At 52.2% G+C, this 13,235-nt stretch overlaps 3 protein-coding genes across 3 annotated transcripts; all 3 read right to left on the reverse strand.

Annotated features, from left to right (window-relative positions):
- Window positions 1–34: 34 nt before the first annotated feature.
- On the reverse strand, window positions 35–1,903 carry A1O9_05185 (uncharacterized protein; the record flags this gene model as incomplete). Its single annotated transcript, XM_013404404.1, has 1 exon — window positions 35–1,903. The coding sequence occupies one exon, from the start codon at window positions 1,901–1,903 to the stop codon at window positions 35–37; it is 1,869 nt and encodes a 622-aa protein (XP_013259858.1).
- Window positions 1,904–2,824: 921 nt separating this feature from the next.
- On the reverse strand, window positions 2,825–4,594 carry A1O9_05186 (uncharacterized protein; the record flags this gene model as incomplete). The annotated part of the gene is made up of 1 exon (XM_013404405.1): window positions 2,825–4,594. The coding sequence occupies one exon, from the start codon at window positions 4,592–4,594 to the stop codon at window positions 2,825–2,827; it is 1,770 nt and encodes a 589-aa protein (XP_013259859.1).
- A 7,030-nt stretch (window positions 4,595–11,624) lies between these two features.
- A1O9_05187 (alcohol dehydrogenase) lies at window positions 11,625–12,795 on the reverse strand (the record flags this gene model as incomplete). The annotated part of the gene is made up of 2 exons (XM_013404406.1): window positions 11,625–11,918; window positions 12,001–12,795. 2 exons carry the CDS (start codon window positions 12,793–12,795, stop codon window positions 11,625–11,627), a joined length of 1,089 nt encoding a protein of 362 aa, XP_013259860.1.
- Between the last annotated feature and the right edge of the window lie 440 nt (window positions 12,796–13,235).

Below are 13,235 nucleotides of genomic sequence, written 5' to 3' on the forward strand. Positions count from 1 at the left end.
AGTTTCCATTCCCTGATGTTGTCGTGTCCATCTTTCATGTTTTGTTTCGAGTTCGCATCCTAGTCTGAAACCGCTTTTCGGATCCCACCGGTGGAGGCTTAGATTTCATAGATGCCGCACTCAAATCCATCTTAACTTCAGGCTGAATTACGTTGTCTGTTGCAAGCTCACTGGTCACCGCAGATAGCATTTGTTTGCAGTTCTCGAGAGAGAATGTCGATGTCGGCGCAACCGGAACTGGCAGACTGATGGTCTTTTTGGGTGCTGGCGTCCCGTTGTATGTGCCGACATTTAATTTCCTGAGTTTGCGAACCTTTCGTACCTGCTTCTTTTCCTCCTCACTCCTAGTGCCCTCGGATTCTAGAGCACTTTCAGGATGCTTCTCCTTAACAGGGTCTGTAGCGATAGAGAAAGCTGCTTGTGCCGGTTCTTCTGTTGAGCAAAGCACTGGAGTATCGTCTTGGAATCTAGTCAGTTGTACAGCCCAGGTGACCTCCTTTGCCTTCCTCCGCCTTTTCTTCCGATTCTCCACAGGCACTGCTGTGGGGTCTCGAGCTTTGGCTTCGGCATCCAGCTGGATGAGCCTCTCATGTACCGATTTTGCAACGCCTTTGTTCCGCTTGGTGTTTGATCTAGTCATCAAGGCTACTGATTGCGTCTCTTTCTGAGAAATAAATTCGGCTCCTGTCAATCGTTTCAGAGCGATACTATTTGGCAGAGTGGTGCTTGGTTTTTGGAGTCGTGGTAACCTGGTATTGAGTCTCGAGCTGCGTCGACAGGGAGATAGTTGAATATTTTCCGTTTGCACATCTGGTTGAAGAGTTGTAGTGCCTGGCTCCGGAGGGGAGCCACTGAGGTGGATATCTTCGATGTCCTCGACTGGGCTCGCAGGGCTAGGGCATTCTTCTTCAATATCCATTGCGCCAGGGATCTGCTGTTGATTTTCGTTAACATCTGGCTGTTGTCTGGTGGCCTTCTGCGCACGTGCACGAGAGAGAAAGTCATGGAGGAATGCAGTATCGTCTTCACCAGCTAATGCGATATTGCTGATCTCGGTTGGTGCTGGCATCATGAGACCCTCTGCTACCGTAGTAATGGCTTGTAGTGCATATAATTCACTGGTATTCGAGTGCCGTGGAGCTAAAAGTGATGCATCGCTGGTTGCATTTGATTCGGACGCAGCATTTTCACGTATAGGCTCATCGGCTGAGTCTGTAGACTGTAAATCAAGATCTTCTCCATCCGGTGACTCCATCCTAGTGGCGTCGCAAATTGGAAAGAGTACACTTGATGGCGCACTAATTTCGCCATGAGGGCCTTCAAGATCCTCATTCTCTGTGCAGTTGGAATCTGTAGTAACATCATCACAAAGTGCGGTCGCAGAAGCTGCCTCTATTAGTACTGCTGTCTCGCGAACGTAACAGGCAGTGATTCCTTCCCGGTTGATCGCGGTGAATCCTGTGACCTTCCTCTTTGGACTAGCTGTATCCTTCCGATCCTCGTCCCATTTTGAAGCAACAAAGTCAATGTTTTCCTTGTCTTCATCTTCGTCGAGCTGTGTGATTTTCAATCTTTTCACAGGTCGCGTGATAGGGCCACGGTCTGCCTTGTTCCATGAGTTACTCGGATTAGATGTGATGGATCCAAGCGGAACGCGTTTCCAGATCTTCTGTGCCTCATTCCGAGCTAGATATGGAGTGGCGGGCCGCCGCTCCCAGGCACGAGGGTGTGTCTTGGTGCGCTGTGGGGTGAAGGTGAATTTTCGAGGGGAGAGGCGATCTTGCCGAGGAGAGGAAGTGAGGCTGGGCTGAGCAGGACTGGAGGAGCCATTTAGAGAGGCAGTATCGAAGGACAATTGTTGATCCAGCTTCTTAGGCGTGAGAGTCACCAGGGTCGGTGCCATTGATTAAATGTTTGATGAGGATGAAAAGCTGGGTTGGCGAGTACAGGGGCATGAGCTCCGAGATCGATCAATGACACATCACGCTGTCTGCGATCCGACTTGAAGCGCCCAAATAATGATGATATAGAACCGCTGCTGCTAGGCAAATACTATATTAGTAGACAAATCTGAAGTGCGGGTACGGACAAGGAAGGTGGTCAGAGAGTTGGACGCGATTCGGTGGTGAACTTGTGAGCTTGGTGAAGGTGCGTGAATGCTATGTTTATGCGTTTCCCCAATGGGTTAGGCAAGTAGGCACCAGGAGCTAGTACTGCTTTAGGCAAGTCGCGCACCAGCCCTCATTATGGGAAGGAGCGCCGGGACACAAGTAACCAAGGACTAGGTACTCCGTCCACAAAGCAAGCCACTCACAATTCACCACAGTCAAATCGGGGCATCTGTAGAAAAATCGATGGATCCATTCATAACTTAGTAGGTCTATCTGTGCGTCTTGTCTCAACTGCATTTCTCGGCCATCTGGCAGATTAGATCTGTGCCTCGTCAATCATGAACATCAAGCACTGGCGTCTCTCGCTCTTGGATCCCCATTGCTTTTCTTCCCCTCATGCGTGCATTAACATTCCCATTCGCGACACAGGCATAACAGTGTCACCTATCCTGCTTTCAAGCAGCAATATCAAAATACCAAATCGCTAGTATGCAAGACATCGTTCATTTTGATGTACAGATTTGTGTTGTGTGTCGGTGTACATGACTCATTCCCCTCCCATAAAGTCCCATGTTCTTTTAACTCCCACATGAAAAATGAAAAAAGAAAAGGCCGTGCCGGTAGTGTATTTCCAAGAACACCGCATGCTATGCGCAAAAGAGAACAATGGTGTGAAGACAGGTGAGAAAAGGATGTTTGATTAGGAACAACCATTAGTTATATTGATAGTGCATTTGGGGTACGTATCCACCCATGTCCATGGGTCCACGGGGATAAGCAGTAGGTGGTGCACTGAGTGGCGCCATCGTCATGGAATTTTCGTCGTTGAAATTAGCAAACTCTCCCCAGGATGGCATGCGAGTGACTGGCGCCGTCATTGGGTGTGGCGTCATGGCCATACTGCTTTGTGGGAGTTGACTCAAGGTCTGGTGAGGATACTGGCCATTGATGGTATATGCTGGGACATACTCTGGCATCTGAAGTTGCAGTTCATGCGGACCTGGAGCAGGAGCCATATGCCCAGGCATTCGCAGCGGTGGTGGTCCGGATACATATCTCATATCTTGTGGAAGATAATATTGGGGGCCGCTCGAGGGGATACATTCGGTTCGCGGAGAAGCATCGTAGTATTCGATGCCACCTTCGGGATGGATATAGTTGCCAGAAGGGGGAGTCAAGATCGCTGCAGCTGTTGAGGAGTAGCTGGCAGAGTATTTGGAAATGATCTTCTTGAGTGCCGTGGACAGAATCTTCCATGGGAATACCTTGACGTCCTTCTCAATGTTGCGAGGCTTGGGGTGAGGAAATCCCATGATAACCTTGAAAAACTCTTCACTGTCTGTTTTAGCCTTGGACACCGTCATGGGGCGGAATCCCTCGAGATTGCGACGAATGCGGTTCTTTTCTTCGACAGTGAAGCGGACGCCGACCAACGCTTCGAGGAGATAGATGGTGTCAACTGAAGTAACGAAGAATTCGTTCTTCTCCTTCCACCAGATACAGCTAATGCAGATACTGCCAGAGGCACGGTCCTGGGGAGATACGGGGGCAAACTCAGCATTGATTGTACAGTTAATCTGGTTGCGCTTGAACTCGACCAGGCGGCGGCGACATTCGCGCTCATCTGCAGTCCAATTCTGCTTCATGGTCTCTAGATCGCCCTTAAGTTTGAGGTTGGCCTTGAGGGGATACATGGCATAAGGGTTAAATGTCTGGGTCTGTCCGGCAACCATGGTACTCATCACACTGGGAGGTGACTGCTGGATGGTTGATGTGCGGACCAGCTGAGGAAGAGACGACTTCATGGGGGAGGTTGTGGATCCTGGACGGGCCAGGGGAGTCATGGGCACTCCTGGGCTCTGTTCACTCTTCACGGTGGTGAACGAAGGGCTGAACGCAGGAGTGTGCGGCGACGGTGCGGCCAATGACACCTGGGATGTGTTTGAGGTCGAATAATGATGACCCGATCTTGGAGAAGAGCCGTGAGTGGTGTACGCAGGGATTCCTGTACTACCTGTTGGGGTCGGCACGAATTGGGAGTAAGGAGAAGTCTGGCCACTGAGATCATAATAGTCGCCGTTGGGGTCTTGAACATGAACCTGAGCAACCATGGGTCTCTTATGAATAGGAAGCAAGTCGAACTCTTCAACGCTGGAGGCTTTGCGTTTTGGCTGGGCAGGAACAGTGTCAAAGCCGTCGATACTCGAAGCCTTGCGCTTGCGAGGGTTTGACAGGACAGAGCTGGCAGACGGAACTCGCGAATGGGGTGGGCTATAGTGGCGCATTTGAGCGACACCGTCTTCTTGGATATTCATGAGCATGGGTTTGACATTGTCGTACCCTTCGCTCGTAGGTGCAAATTGTAAGTCTGAATCCGGGAGTAGCCTCGCCCCGTTGGGTTGGAGGAGGGGGTGATGGTCATAATTGCCCTGTGGAAAGGCATCATACATCATCTGGTTATGGATTGCGGACTGAGCCGACATATCTGAATCTCGGTCAGTACATTCGGTCCATCTCGAGGTCTTTCACACATACCTGCAAGGCCTGGTTGACCCATTCTCTCATAGCCGGACATTGAAAAGAGCTGACCAGGTTTAGCCTCAAAGGCTTCCTGGAGTTGACTGGCGAATTGCTCTCCAACGATGATGGACGAGTCAAGAGCGTCGTCGACTATGAAGGGGGTGTTGAAGTCTGGCAGGGACTAGGGACAGGTCAGTATTTGAGCTTGTCAGGACAACATGTTCATCTGCTCGCAACACCGTCGGAGTGAGACAAGCACCAGGGTGGTATATTGCTTACCTGGAAACGATCAAAAGCTATGGAAGCCAGATTGACGGTTGTTCTTGATAACTTCTTGAAAGGGGTTTTGGATAAATCTCTTTTGGGTTAAATGACAAAGCGAGCGTGGGTGTTGCTAAACGAGCGTGGGTGACGAGACAAGGTGTCTCAAATCAAAGCGAGTGAAGATTCCAATATGTTATCGGGATCCGGTAAATTTGAATGTTTCCAGAGAGTTACTTCTGGTACACATCCGAGATGGTCCTGGTCTATCTGAAGAGGTGAGCTCGAGGCCTCGGGCAGGCTCCTTTGCACAACTTCAAAGACAGATGGTCGATGAACCAAGGATGTGGGTCACGACGACGGCCAGTATAGAGATTGGTCACGCCTACCCAGAGAAATTTCAATGGCAGCCGATGACGGTCCGCAAAAACAGCCAGATATGGAACCCTGAGGCTGGCTCAATCTTGGAGAACAAAGAAAATCAATCCGATGGTACGAACTGCCAGCACCGATCAGTCAAACTGTTCGGACACAGTTACGAGGCCTCGGCGGGACTGCTCGTAAGAAATGTTGCTGAACAGGAGTGAATGCGTACGAGGTTTGGCGCAGGCTGGTCTATTTCAATACAGAAACAACCACTCTGAAACGACTGTGACTAGAAGTAGTCAGTGAAAGAGATCTTCGCGAAGTGAAGAGTAGTCTGAAATAGATAGAGCAATGGTACATAATTTCGCATGGAGGTAAGGAGAGTGCTCACTAGCGAATTTGGAATGAAGGCGTTCTTGGTCCAATTTTGGTGATGGGGTAAATCTGGAAATGAATAGAGATGCTTACCAAGTGAAATGTACTGATTGTAATCTCAGCTAGGCCAGTACTATATTTCGACCTCTTTGCTGTTGTTGTTTGCAGTGGTAGGGCCAGGCGAGTGAATCCGACAGTGGTCCCAACGGATGGAAGTGCAGGCAGCGCCGGACAAGGTTGGGGTTGGATTCCAACTAAGGAGAACCCTGAATATTCCCAGTGATATGATGATGCGAGGATAAGGTGTGAATAGTATTTCTACTCGATACCAATTCCCTACAAGTGACGAAGGAATTCTGGATCACAGGGCAGGGTTGGATGAGGTCGAGTGCGAGTCTTAGGCTTCTCAGCGAATGAACCGGGATCGAGGGACTTGAGCGATTGATGTCCAACGAAGGTTGTGCAAAGGCGTGAAAAGCGAATGTGATGGATGGAAAGAATAACGAAAGTATGGCCTGCGAACAGAACCAGAAAACTCGAGCGAAGGTAAGTACTGAGGTGAGTACGGGAGATGGTGGAGAGCGGGAATGAAGACTGGCGACCCGAGGGAAGGAGGGGGAGTAAATGGCTATATCGGCCAGGCCTCAAGGGTGGCAGTGCGGCAAGTGAGTGGGCGTTCCTGTGTACGGACTAATCGTGCTGGCAGTTGGGAAAAGGCCAAAGTCACGCAGGGCATGGCTCCATGCTTCCTCGGCGAGTCGACTGGAGAGGCAAAGAGGCAAGCCCAATGGACACCAAGGCGAGTAACGAGTTTGAGGGTTAGTTAGTGGCAGCGACCGGCTAGCGGGCCTGGTCGAAGGGGGGGCACCCGGGGGGGACTAATGAGGAACGAGGGAGGCAGGAGGAGGTCGGAATGACGGTTCAGGATTAGCACGAGGGACGAGGGGATGGCTTCTGTGTGAGAGAAAGACAGGATTAGCACAGGAAAAGCGGAGACAGAACGCAGAGAGCAGATCGCTGGAGGAGGCTTGATGCGAGCGCGGCTTTGGTGTGAGTGGCCTGTCACAGTTTCTGCTTCTGCATGCAGTGCCCGGGGGACGAGCAGGAGTCCCGCCTAGTCCCGATCAGCGAGAAGTGCAGGAGGCATGAGGTGCGAGGCATGAAGCATGAATTCATGAGGCATGACAAGCCCACACACGGCGAAAGGATGACACGGCGGGGAGGGCGATGTGCGCTGTGCATGTCGCCGGTGCTCTGATACAGCTACAGCTACAGCTACGAGGTATTATTTTTACATCCTACACTGGCTTCGCTGGCACGGACGCCTGGGCGGCTCGAGTCACCGCCAGACAGTGCCTGAAGCCCAAGTTTAGGGACATGGAAACCCAATGCCAGGGCCTGGGTCGAGAGGGGAGGCCGCAGACAGGACGTTTGGTAGCAACGACGTCCGCCGTCCTCGTAGGCATCATTGAGGCAACCCTGCCTCGGCATCTGGCGGCAACGGATGGGTGGAAGGGGCACAATTCGATCGACCCAAAGAATTCAAAAAGGTGGGAATAATTCTTTGGGGCTTTTTACTCGAGCAAGTGGCAACATCGTTTACGGAAACCCTTGATGATTGATGGGCGCTGGACGAGGGAAGATGGATACCGGCAGCAGCTGGACCAGGTCTAGACGGTACCACTGGCTTCCAACCAACGGCCAACTCGAAAAACAGTGGAATGGCACATCCACCCAAGCTTAGCCTCCAGCGTGGCAGCCAGAGCCCATGGGCAGGCATCCTGGGGCCCATTACCTTGAACTCTTGAACTAAGCCGGGGGGGCGTGGCGTTGGCGTTGGCGTTGGGGGGGGAGGGGGGGCCTGCACAGCCTCTTCTCCTGCTTTTCTGTCGTCTCTCCTGCTCCTGAGAATGTTCACGCATATCCGCTCGGTACTGCACTCGTAAGCCCTTCTGGGCAGCTGTGCATGTTTCCAGGCGGCCACTCCCCCTCCAACTCCCAGTCCTCCCTCGGGCGGCATCAGCTTCCACTTCTCAAGGATGCGATTCCCTTCGTAGGCACCCAATTCCCGCCTAATCTATCGTGTGAGAACTTGGAAGTCAATGCATCTGGTTCCAATTTCTCCCTGACGCCTGCAGCCCAGCGGCGACAGTTGATCATCATTGGGTGTCACTGCCCTAGCGTCTGGTGAGGTCATACGAGAGTCAAGTCCTTCGTATGGAGTACTGTAGGAGTAACCACTACGGCTAGGGATTTTTCCTTCAACTCCCAAGGGGCCAGTCCCAGAACTGCCTCTCCTGGCCAGGTCCCCTTTTTAGCTTGTATCTATTTTTGACGACGCCAGCGTAACCGACCGCCGGCCCTGGTTGTCCGCTTCCCTTGGCTCCTTCCCCCTATCAAACTCTTGCCCTTTCCGCTTTTGCCTCCCACCGCCACGCTTGCCTCAAACCCGCCTAGCGTCATGCGGAGATATCACCCAAGAGTCCCAAGAGTCCCAAGACTCGACGTCAGGACATCCACTTGTCGGGAGGATGGCGTCGACAGAAACGGTGGCAACCCCTTCGCTTCACATTTTGACATTTGTCCAGTGTTTGGAGATGAACGCCCGGCTCCCAGTTCATGCACGGTTGGCACCGTTTGGCGTTGTTTGTTTTGTGCTTCATATCTACTAGGAGCGGTTACGAGGCTGCTATCCAAACACCAAAACACCAACCACCGCCAGCCAGTTCATTTTCGGTGATCGGTTCGTCGATACCTGAGGATTAGCAAGTCCTACGAGCGTCGAGTATCTACGAGGATACTCCCAACTGGCGGTGGCGGTTCGTGTTTGTCGCAATTGCCCACTTTATCCGTCCCCGTGGCCTTATCCTGGAAATATGGACCGTCAGCCATTAGACCAGAGTCAGTGACATTCTTGCATATGAGAATTTCCGACTGCTTCGAGGTCGTCCCACTTCTGGAGTCTACAGCCGCTCAGGAACCGGGTCCCACAGCATGTCCCTCGCACAGAGGACCTGCTATACGGAGTACTTTGGATCGCCACAATGCAGGTTGCCAATCCTATGAAGGCTCCTCCAGTTATATCTCATTTCCGGCACCACTCTGTCGCACTGCCACAATGATGTACACATTCAGCGCTTTGTATAATTATTCATCGCGGACGAACCACGTCATTCACTACTGCTCTTCCTGCATCTGCGTGCATATCCCTCGAAATGAACGACCGGGGGCTCAGATAGCCACATTCGCGGATCATGCAACTCCTACATACCACCATATCACCCTGTTCCTGTTTTTGCGCCCCTTTCCATGCTGCTGGCACCACCTCTGCCAGGGTCGCACACTCGTTAGATCAAGTCGGGCTAATTGTGACAACTGCTGCATATCAAGCGAGGATGGATTATGGATGAAGGGGGGTTTGCACTACCGCTACATCCTACCAGGCACCGAATACTGCTGTCTGCCTCTACTTTTTCCACCATTATAGTACGGAGTCTCTCCGTGCTCGTAGTTGGAATAGCCACGGGGCTACGAAGAACTGGTCGATCTGGGGAACCTTCACCCGCCAGCCACAAGCGTTTTTCTCAGAATCAGGGCATTTGCCCATTTACCGGCCTTCAAGGGGCTAACGCACTTCTCTATCCACATGCCAAAGCTCTTGATGGAAAGCTGGGCTGTGGGAGACGAGATTCCTCGACTTCTAAGTTCTGTGTCCACCGCCCGATTCCATCTGGTCCATCCAACATCAAACCCACAATAGCTGCTACTCCTATCCGGCTATTGCCGCACCCTGTATTCCATGCTGACTACTCCATACTCCGTACGCTCTACGAAGTACAACCAGCTAACATCAGCAAGATGCTTCAAACTCCACGCTTGGCTCCTTCAGTAGTCTTTTTGGGTGACGAGTCCTCTGTACACTAGCTACTGTGTGCCGAAGGCCTCATGCAGACGTATCTCCGTGGTGCCTGCCTCGGCCTTCTCTTCAACAGTCTAACTAACCCTCTTGCCGATCCTGCGAGGCGCACCGGATATGTTTCAGAACGTCTCCTGACTCGCCTGCTTTCACGCTTCTGCATCTCGTGTATTTTATCACACCTGCTTGACACACTCTGCTAGTTCACCAATTCGCGAGCCACCTGATCGCATACTCCGTCTCCTTCGACCTTAAAGGATTGAAACGAAATGATGCAGGTTTTCATGCAGGATGAGACAATCATTCGTGAAGACATCAGGACGTGCAGTCCGGCCACGTTAGCACCTTGAAAGTGCGTCGCGGACGCTCTATCCGGCTTCCCAAAACCAATTCAAAATCAGCAGAATCCTCCACCGTGCCCGCCTTCTATTTTAACCCTTGCCCCTTAGTTGGTTCGCTTACTGTCCAACCTAGTCCGTCCATTCTGCCCCTAGGACACGGCTCACTGGTCAGGGTTTTGAATATTTTTGCTCCAACGGCCCTCGGCGATCATAAACAATTAAGGCCGACCTTTTACTTCCTGCCAGCAAATAGAATCATGACATTTGGTCATTATGACACGCCGGATACTTGGCATCCTCTGAGCCTGGGCAACAATCATCACATTCGTCCATGGGCTTGTTCCAACTCGCCAGAAGAGTAGAAATCTCAGCCAGCGATGGGTCACCACGGCCGAATGCAGGCGGGTCAGACCAAACCTGCACGTTCCGTCGATCTGTATCACAGACATTTTCAGCTCCTGAACCAGTTGCCGACGGAAGGTTACCAGGGTTCCAAGACTTCAAGAGCCTGTCTCGTTTGATAAGGTACAGTAGGAAAGGACGATAACGCAGATCCGATCTGCACTGGGAGCACCCGTAAACGGCCGCCGTAGCCGTCACAACCAGGATTTGTTCCAGACTTCCAGTTGATCTTTCATGAATTTTCACATTCCAAAACAAAACAAAACATCGCCGGGACTGAAATAATGCGCGGTGTGTTCACCGTTTCAGTTGGTTCGACCGCTGCCAACCTGACCCGCATTGTTTCGCGTGGTGCGAGGTACGTGTGTTCACCGTTCAGCAGAAAACCACAGTGATTTTCGTTCTTTGTTGCCCACTCATGGCGCCAAGCATGAAAAGTGTGTGGTTCATTCTTTTCAGCTTTGCTCGAGACAAACGCAAATCGTCAAAGGTAACAGAGGGGCGGTCAAGACCCCAACTACAGTCCCAGATCGCGTGCAGATACGTGTGTGCCCGTTCTGTATGCGCGCGCCCTGCGGTACTTTTGGGTGATGGCCCTGGCGGCGGCGGCGGCTGCAGTTGCAGCATTGAAATTTTATTCTTGTCCTTCCTTGCCGCTGGGATCGTCGTACTACCCTGATGTCAATCGGGTCTCGTCCTGCAGGCATGCAACAAATGCACCCACACCCAGGTGCCGGACCTGCAGCTAACCGCCTATCCCATCCATCGCACGTCCAGCTTGATTTTCTCCCCAAATCCTTGGTTTTAAACAGCATGCCCCAGAACAAGAAGACCAAGAACAAGAAAGAAAGCACGCTACCTCGACGTCGGGTCGTCATCTGGCCCCACGCACTAGGATATGCAATGCAAGATATACGAGTGGTACTCGGTACCTTGGGCCTTGTACCATTCCACCCATGCCAATGCATGCGCGCATTCATTCATGCATGCAGAGGCCCGAGATCTTCTCATTTCCCAAAATAGAATCAAGTTTCTCTCGATTGGTCTGGATGAGGGGGCGCGGTTGACTTCAGCGTTGTCTTGTTGCTATCTGCCGGCCCAAAAGCATCCAGGCGGGCGAGAATTGGACAAGGCGAAATGAAACGAACGCGTGGAGGGCAGGCAAATGCGCCTTGAGGCCCGTCGATCACAAGATGGGGGGACTCAAGAAAGGCAGAATGGTACATGACTTTCAATCAGGCTGCCTAGCTAGCTGGCTGGATATTCCTTTCATGCCACAAATGTAGTATACCAAGTTACTCGTACTTCTAATTATAACAATTCACCATGTGTTCACAACTTACTCTCAGCGGCATCCTTTGAGATCTCAATGACGAGTTTCCCAAACTGGGTGGCGGCTTTCATGTCCTCGAAGAGTCCATTGATGGCGTTGAGGTCGAGGCCCTGGACGACGCGGGAGACCACAACTTGTGCTCGCTTCGTCTTCATGAACTCGACCATGTCCTTGAACTCCTTCCTGGAACCCATAGTTGAGCCCTTGACCTCGATGTTTTTCAGCACGGCTTGCATCAGGAAAGGCATCTTCGGTGAGACCGTCATGCCGTATATGGATATGACGCCGCCAGCCTGGGGATTGACAAATTTCAGGTCAGTACATCTATTGTTTCCTCTACGAAAGGAAAGGGCTGGGGAGGCGACCATGACGAACCTTCAAGAGTTTGGCGCCGCGGGACACAACGTCGCTGCCAGCACCATCGACAATGGCATCAAGCTGTTTGTTTTCAGCAGGCAGCAGCGCGAGTAGTTTCTTGTCCCAGTCGGCGTCCTTGTAGTTGACACCGCCCTTGGCACCGAGTGCAATAGCTTTCTTGATCTTTTCCTCGTTGCTGCTTGTGACGAAGACATTGGCACCGTTGGCTCGTGCAAACTCCAAAGCCGCGAGGGCAACGCCGCCACCGATCCCGGTGATCAGGATGTTCCTTCCTGGTTGCAGGTTTCGCTCACCACACTTGACAAACGTAGCTCTCCAGGCGGTAAGCCCCGTCAAGGGCAACGCCGCGGCCTCTGCATTGGACAAATGAGCGGGAGCCTCTTCAAGCTCAGACTCGTTGATCAGGACGTATTCCTGGAGGGTACCGTTGGGAAGAGTCTTGGTCCCTCCGAGGATCTTATATCCGCCTTTGTCCTCGGGCCCGTCAAGGCTGTCCTTCCAGCCTTCGCCCGGGTTCAGCACGACTCGTTTGCCTTTCCACGCGGGATTGGCTTCGCTGCCCAGGCTGACCACTGTACCCACGCCATCGGCGAGAAGAGGTACTCCGAACGCGATGGCCGGGTAGAGGTGCTGACGCAGGAACAAGTCACGATGGTTGAGGGCGGCTGCTAGCATTTTCACCACGACCTGTTTGCCCCTCGGGGTTGGCTTCGGTACTTCATCGAGCGACAGCGGGTAGTACACTTGTCCCGGCTTGCCATCAACTTTCGATATTGAAATGGCTTTTGGCATCTTGTCGGGTTGGGGTGGTGGCTTTTGGGTTGTTGACGGTGAGTTAATGATGTCGAGATCACGCAGAACCGAATAAATAGTCAACAATCTGGGTACGAGGACAGAGACTGTGCAGGCCGTTCGCTGTTCATGGACCTGTGCTTAGGAATTGGAGCTCGGTGAAAGTTCGCCCGCCCGTCTTGTCTGTCAGAGATGCCTGCTCTTTTCAATTGATCGCTACGGAGATTCAATCATTGATGCCGAGTATGATAGACAGGACCGAAGCATTCGAGCTCGTATATTTCCAATGCGCCCCTCACCGTGCCGGCAATGACTTCCTAAGCCGAGGCAACGTGACGACTCCGAAGCTGGGCCTGCCCCCCGGCTGAGTAATCACCTCCCATCGGCCACCAGAGCGCGATACTGTATATTCATTCCACACGCACTGATTTGGGGGGGGG

Source organism: Exophiala aquamarina (genome assembly GCF_000709125.1).
Source record: "Exophiala aquamarina CBS 119918 chromosome Unknown aczIA-supercont1.4, whole genome shotgun sequence".
In the NCBI taxonomy this organism is placed as follows: domain Eukaryota; kingdom Fungi; phylum Ascomycota; class Eurotiomycetes; order Chaetothyriales; family Herpotrichiellaceae; genus Exophiala; species Exophiala aquamarina.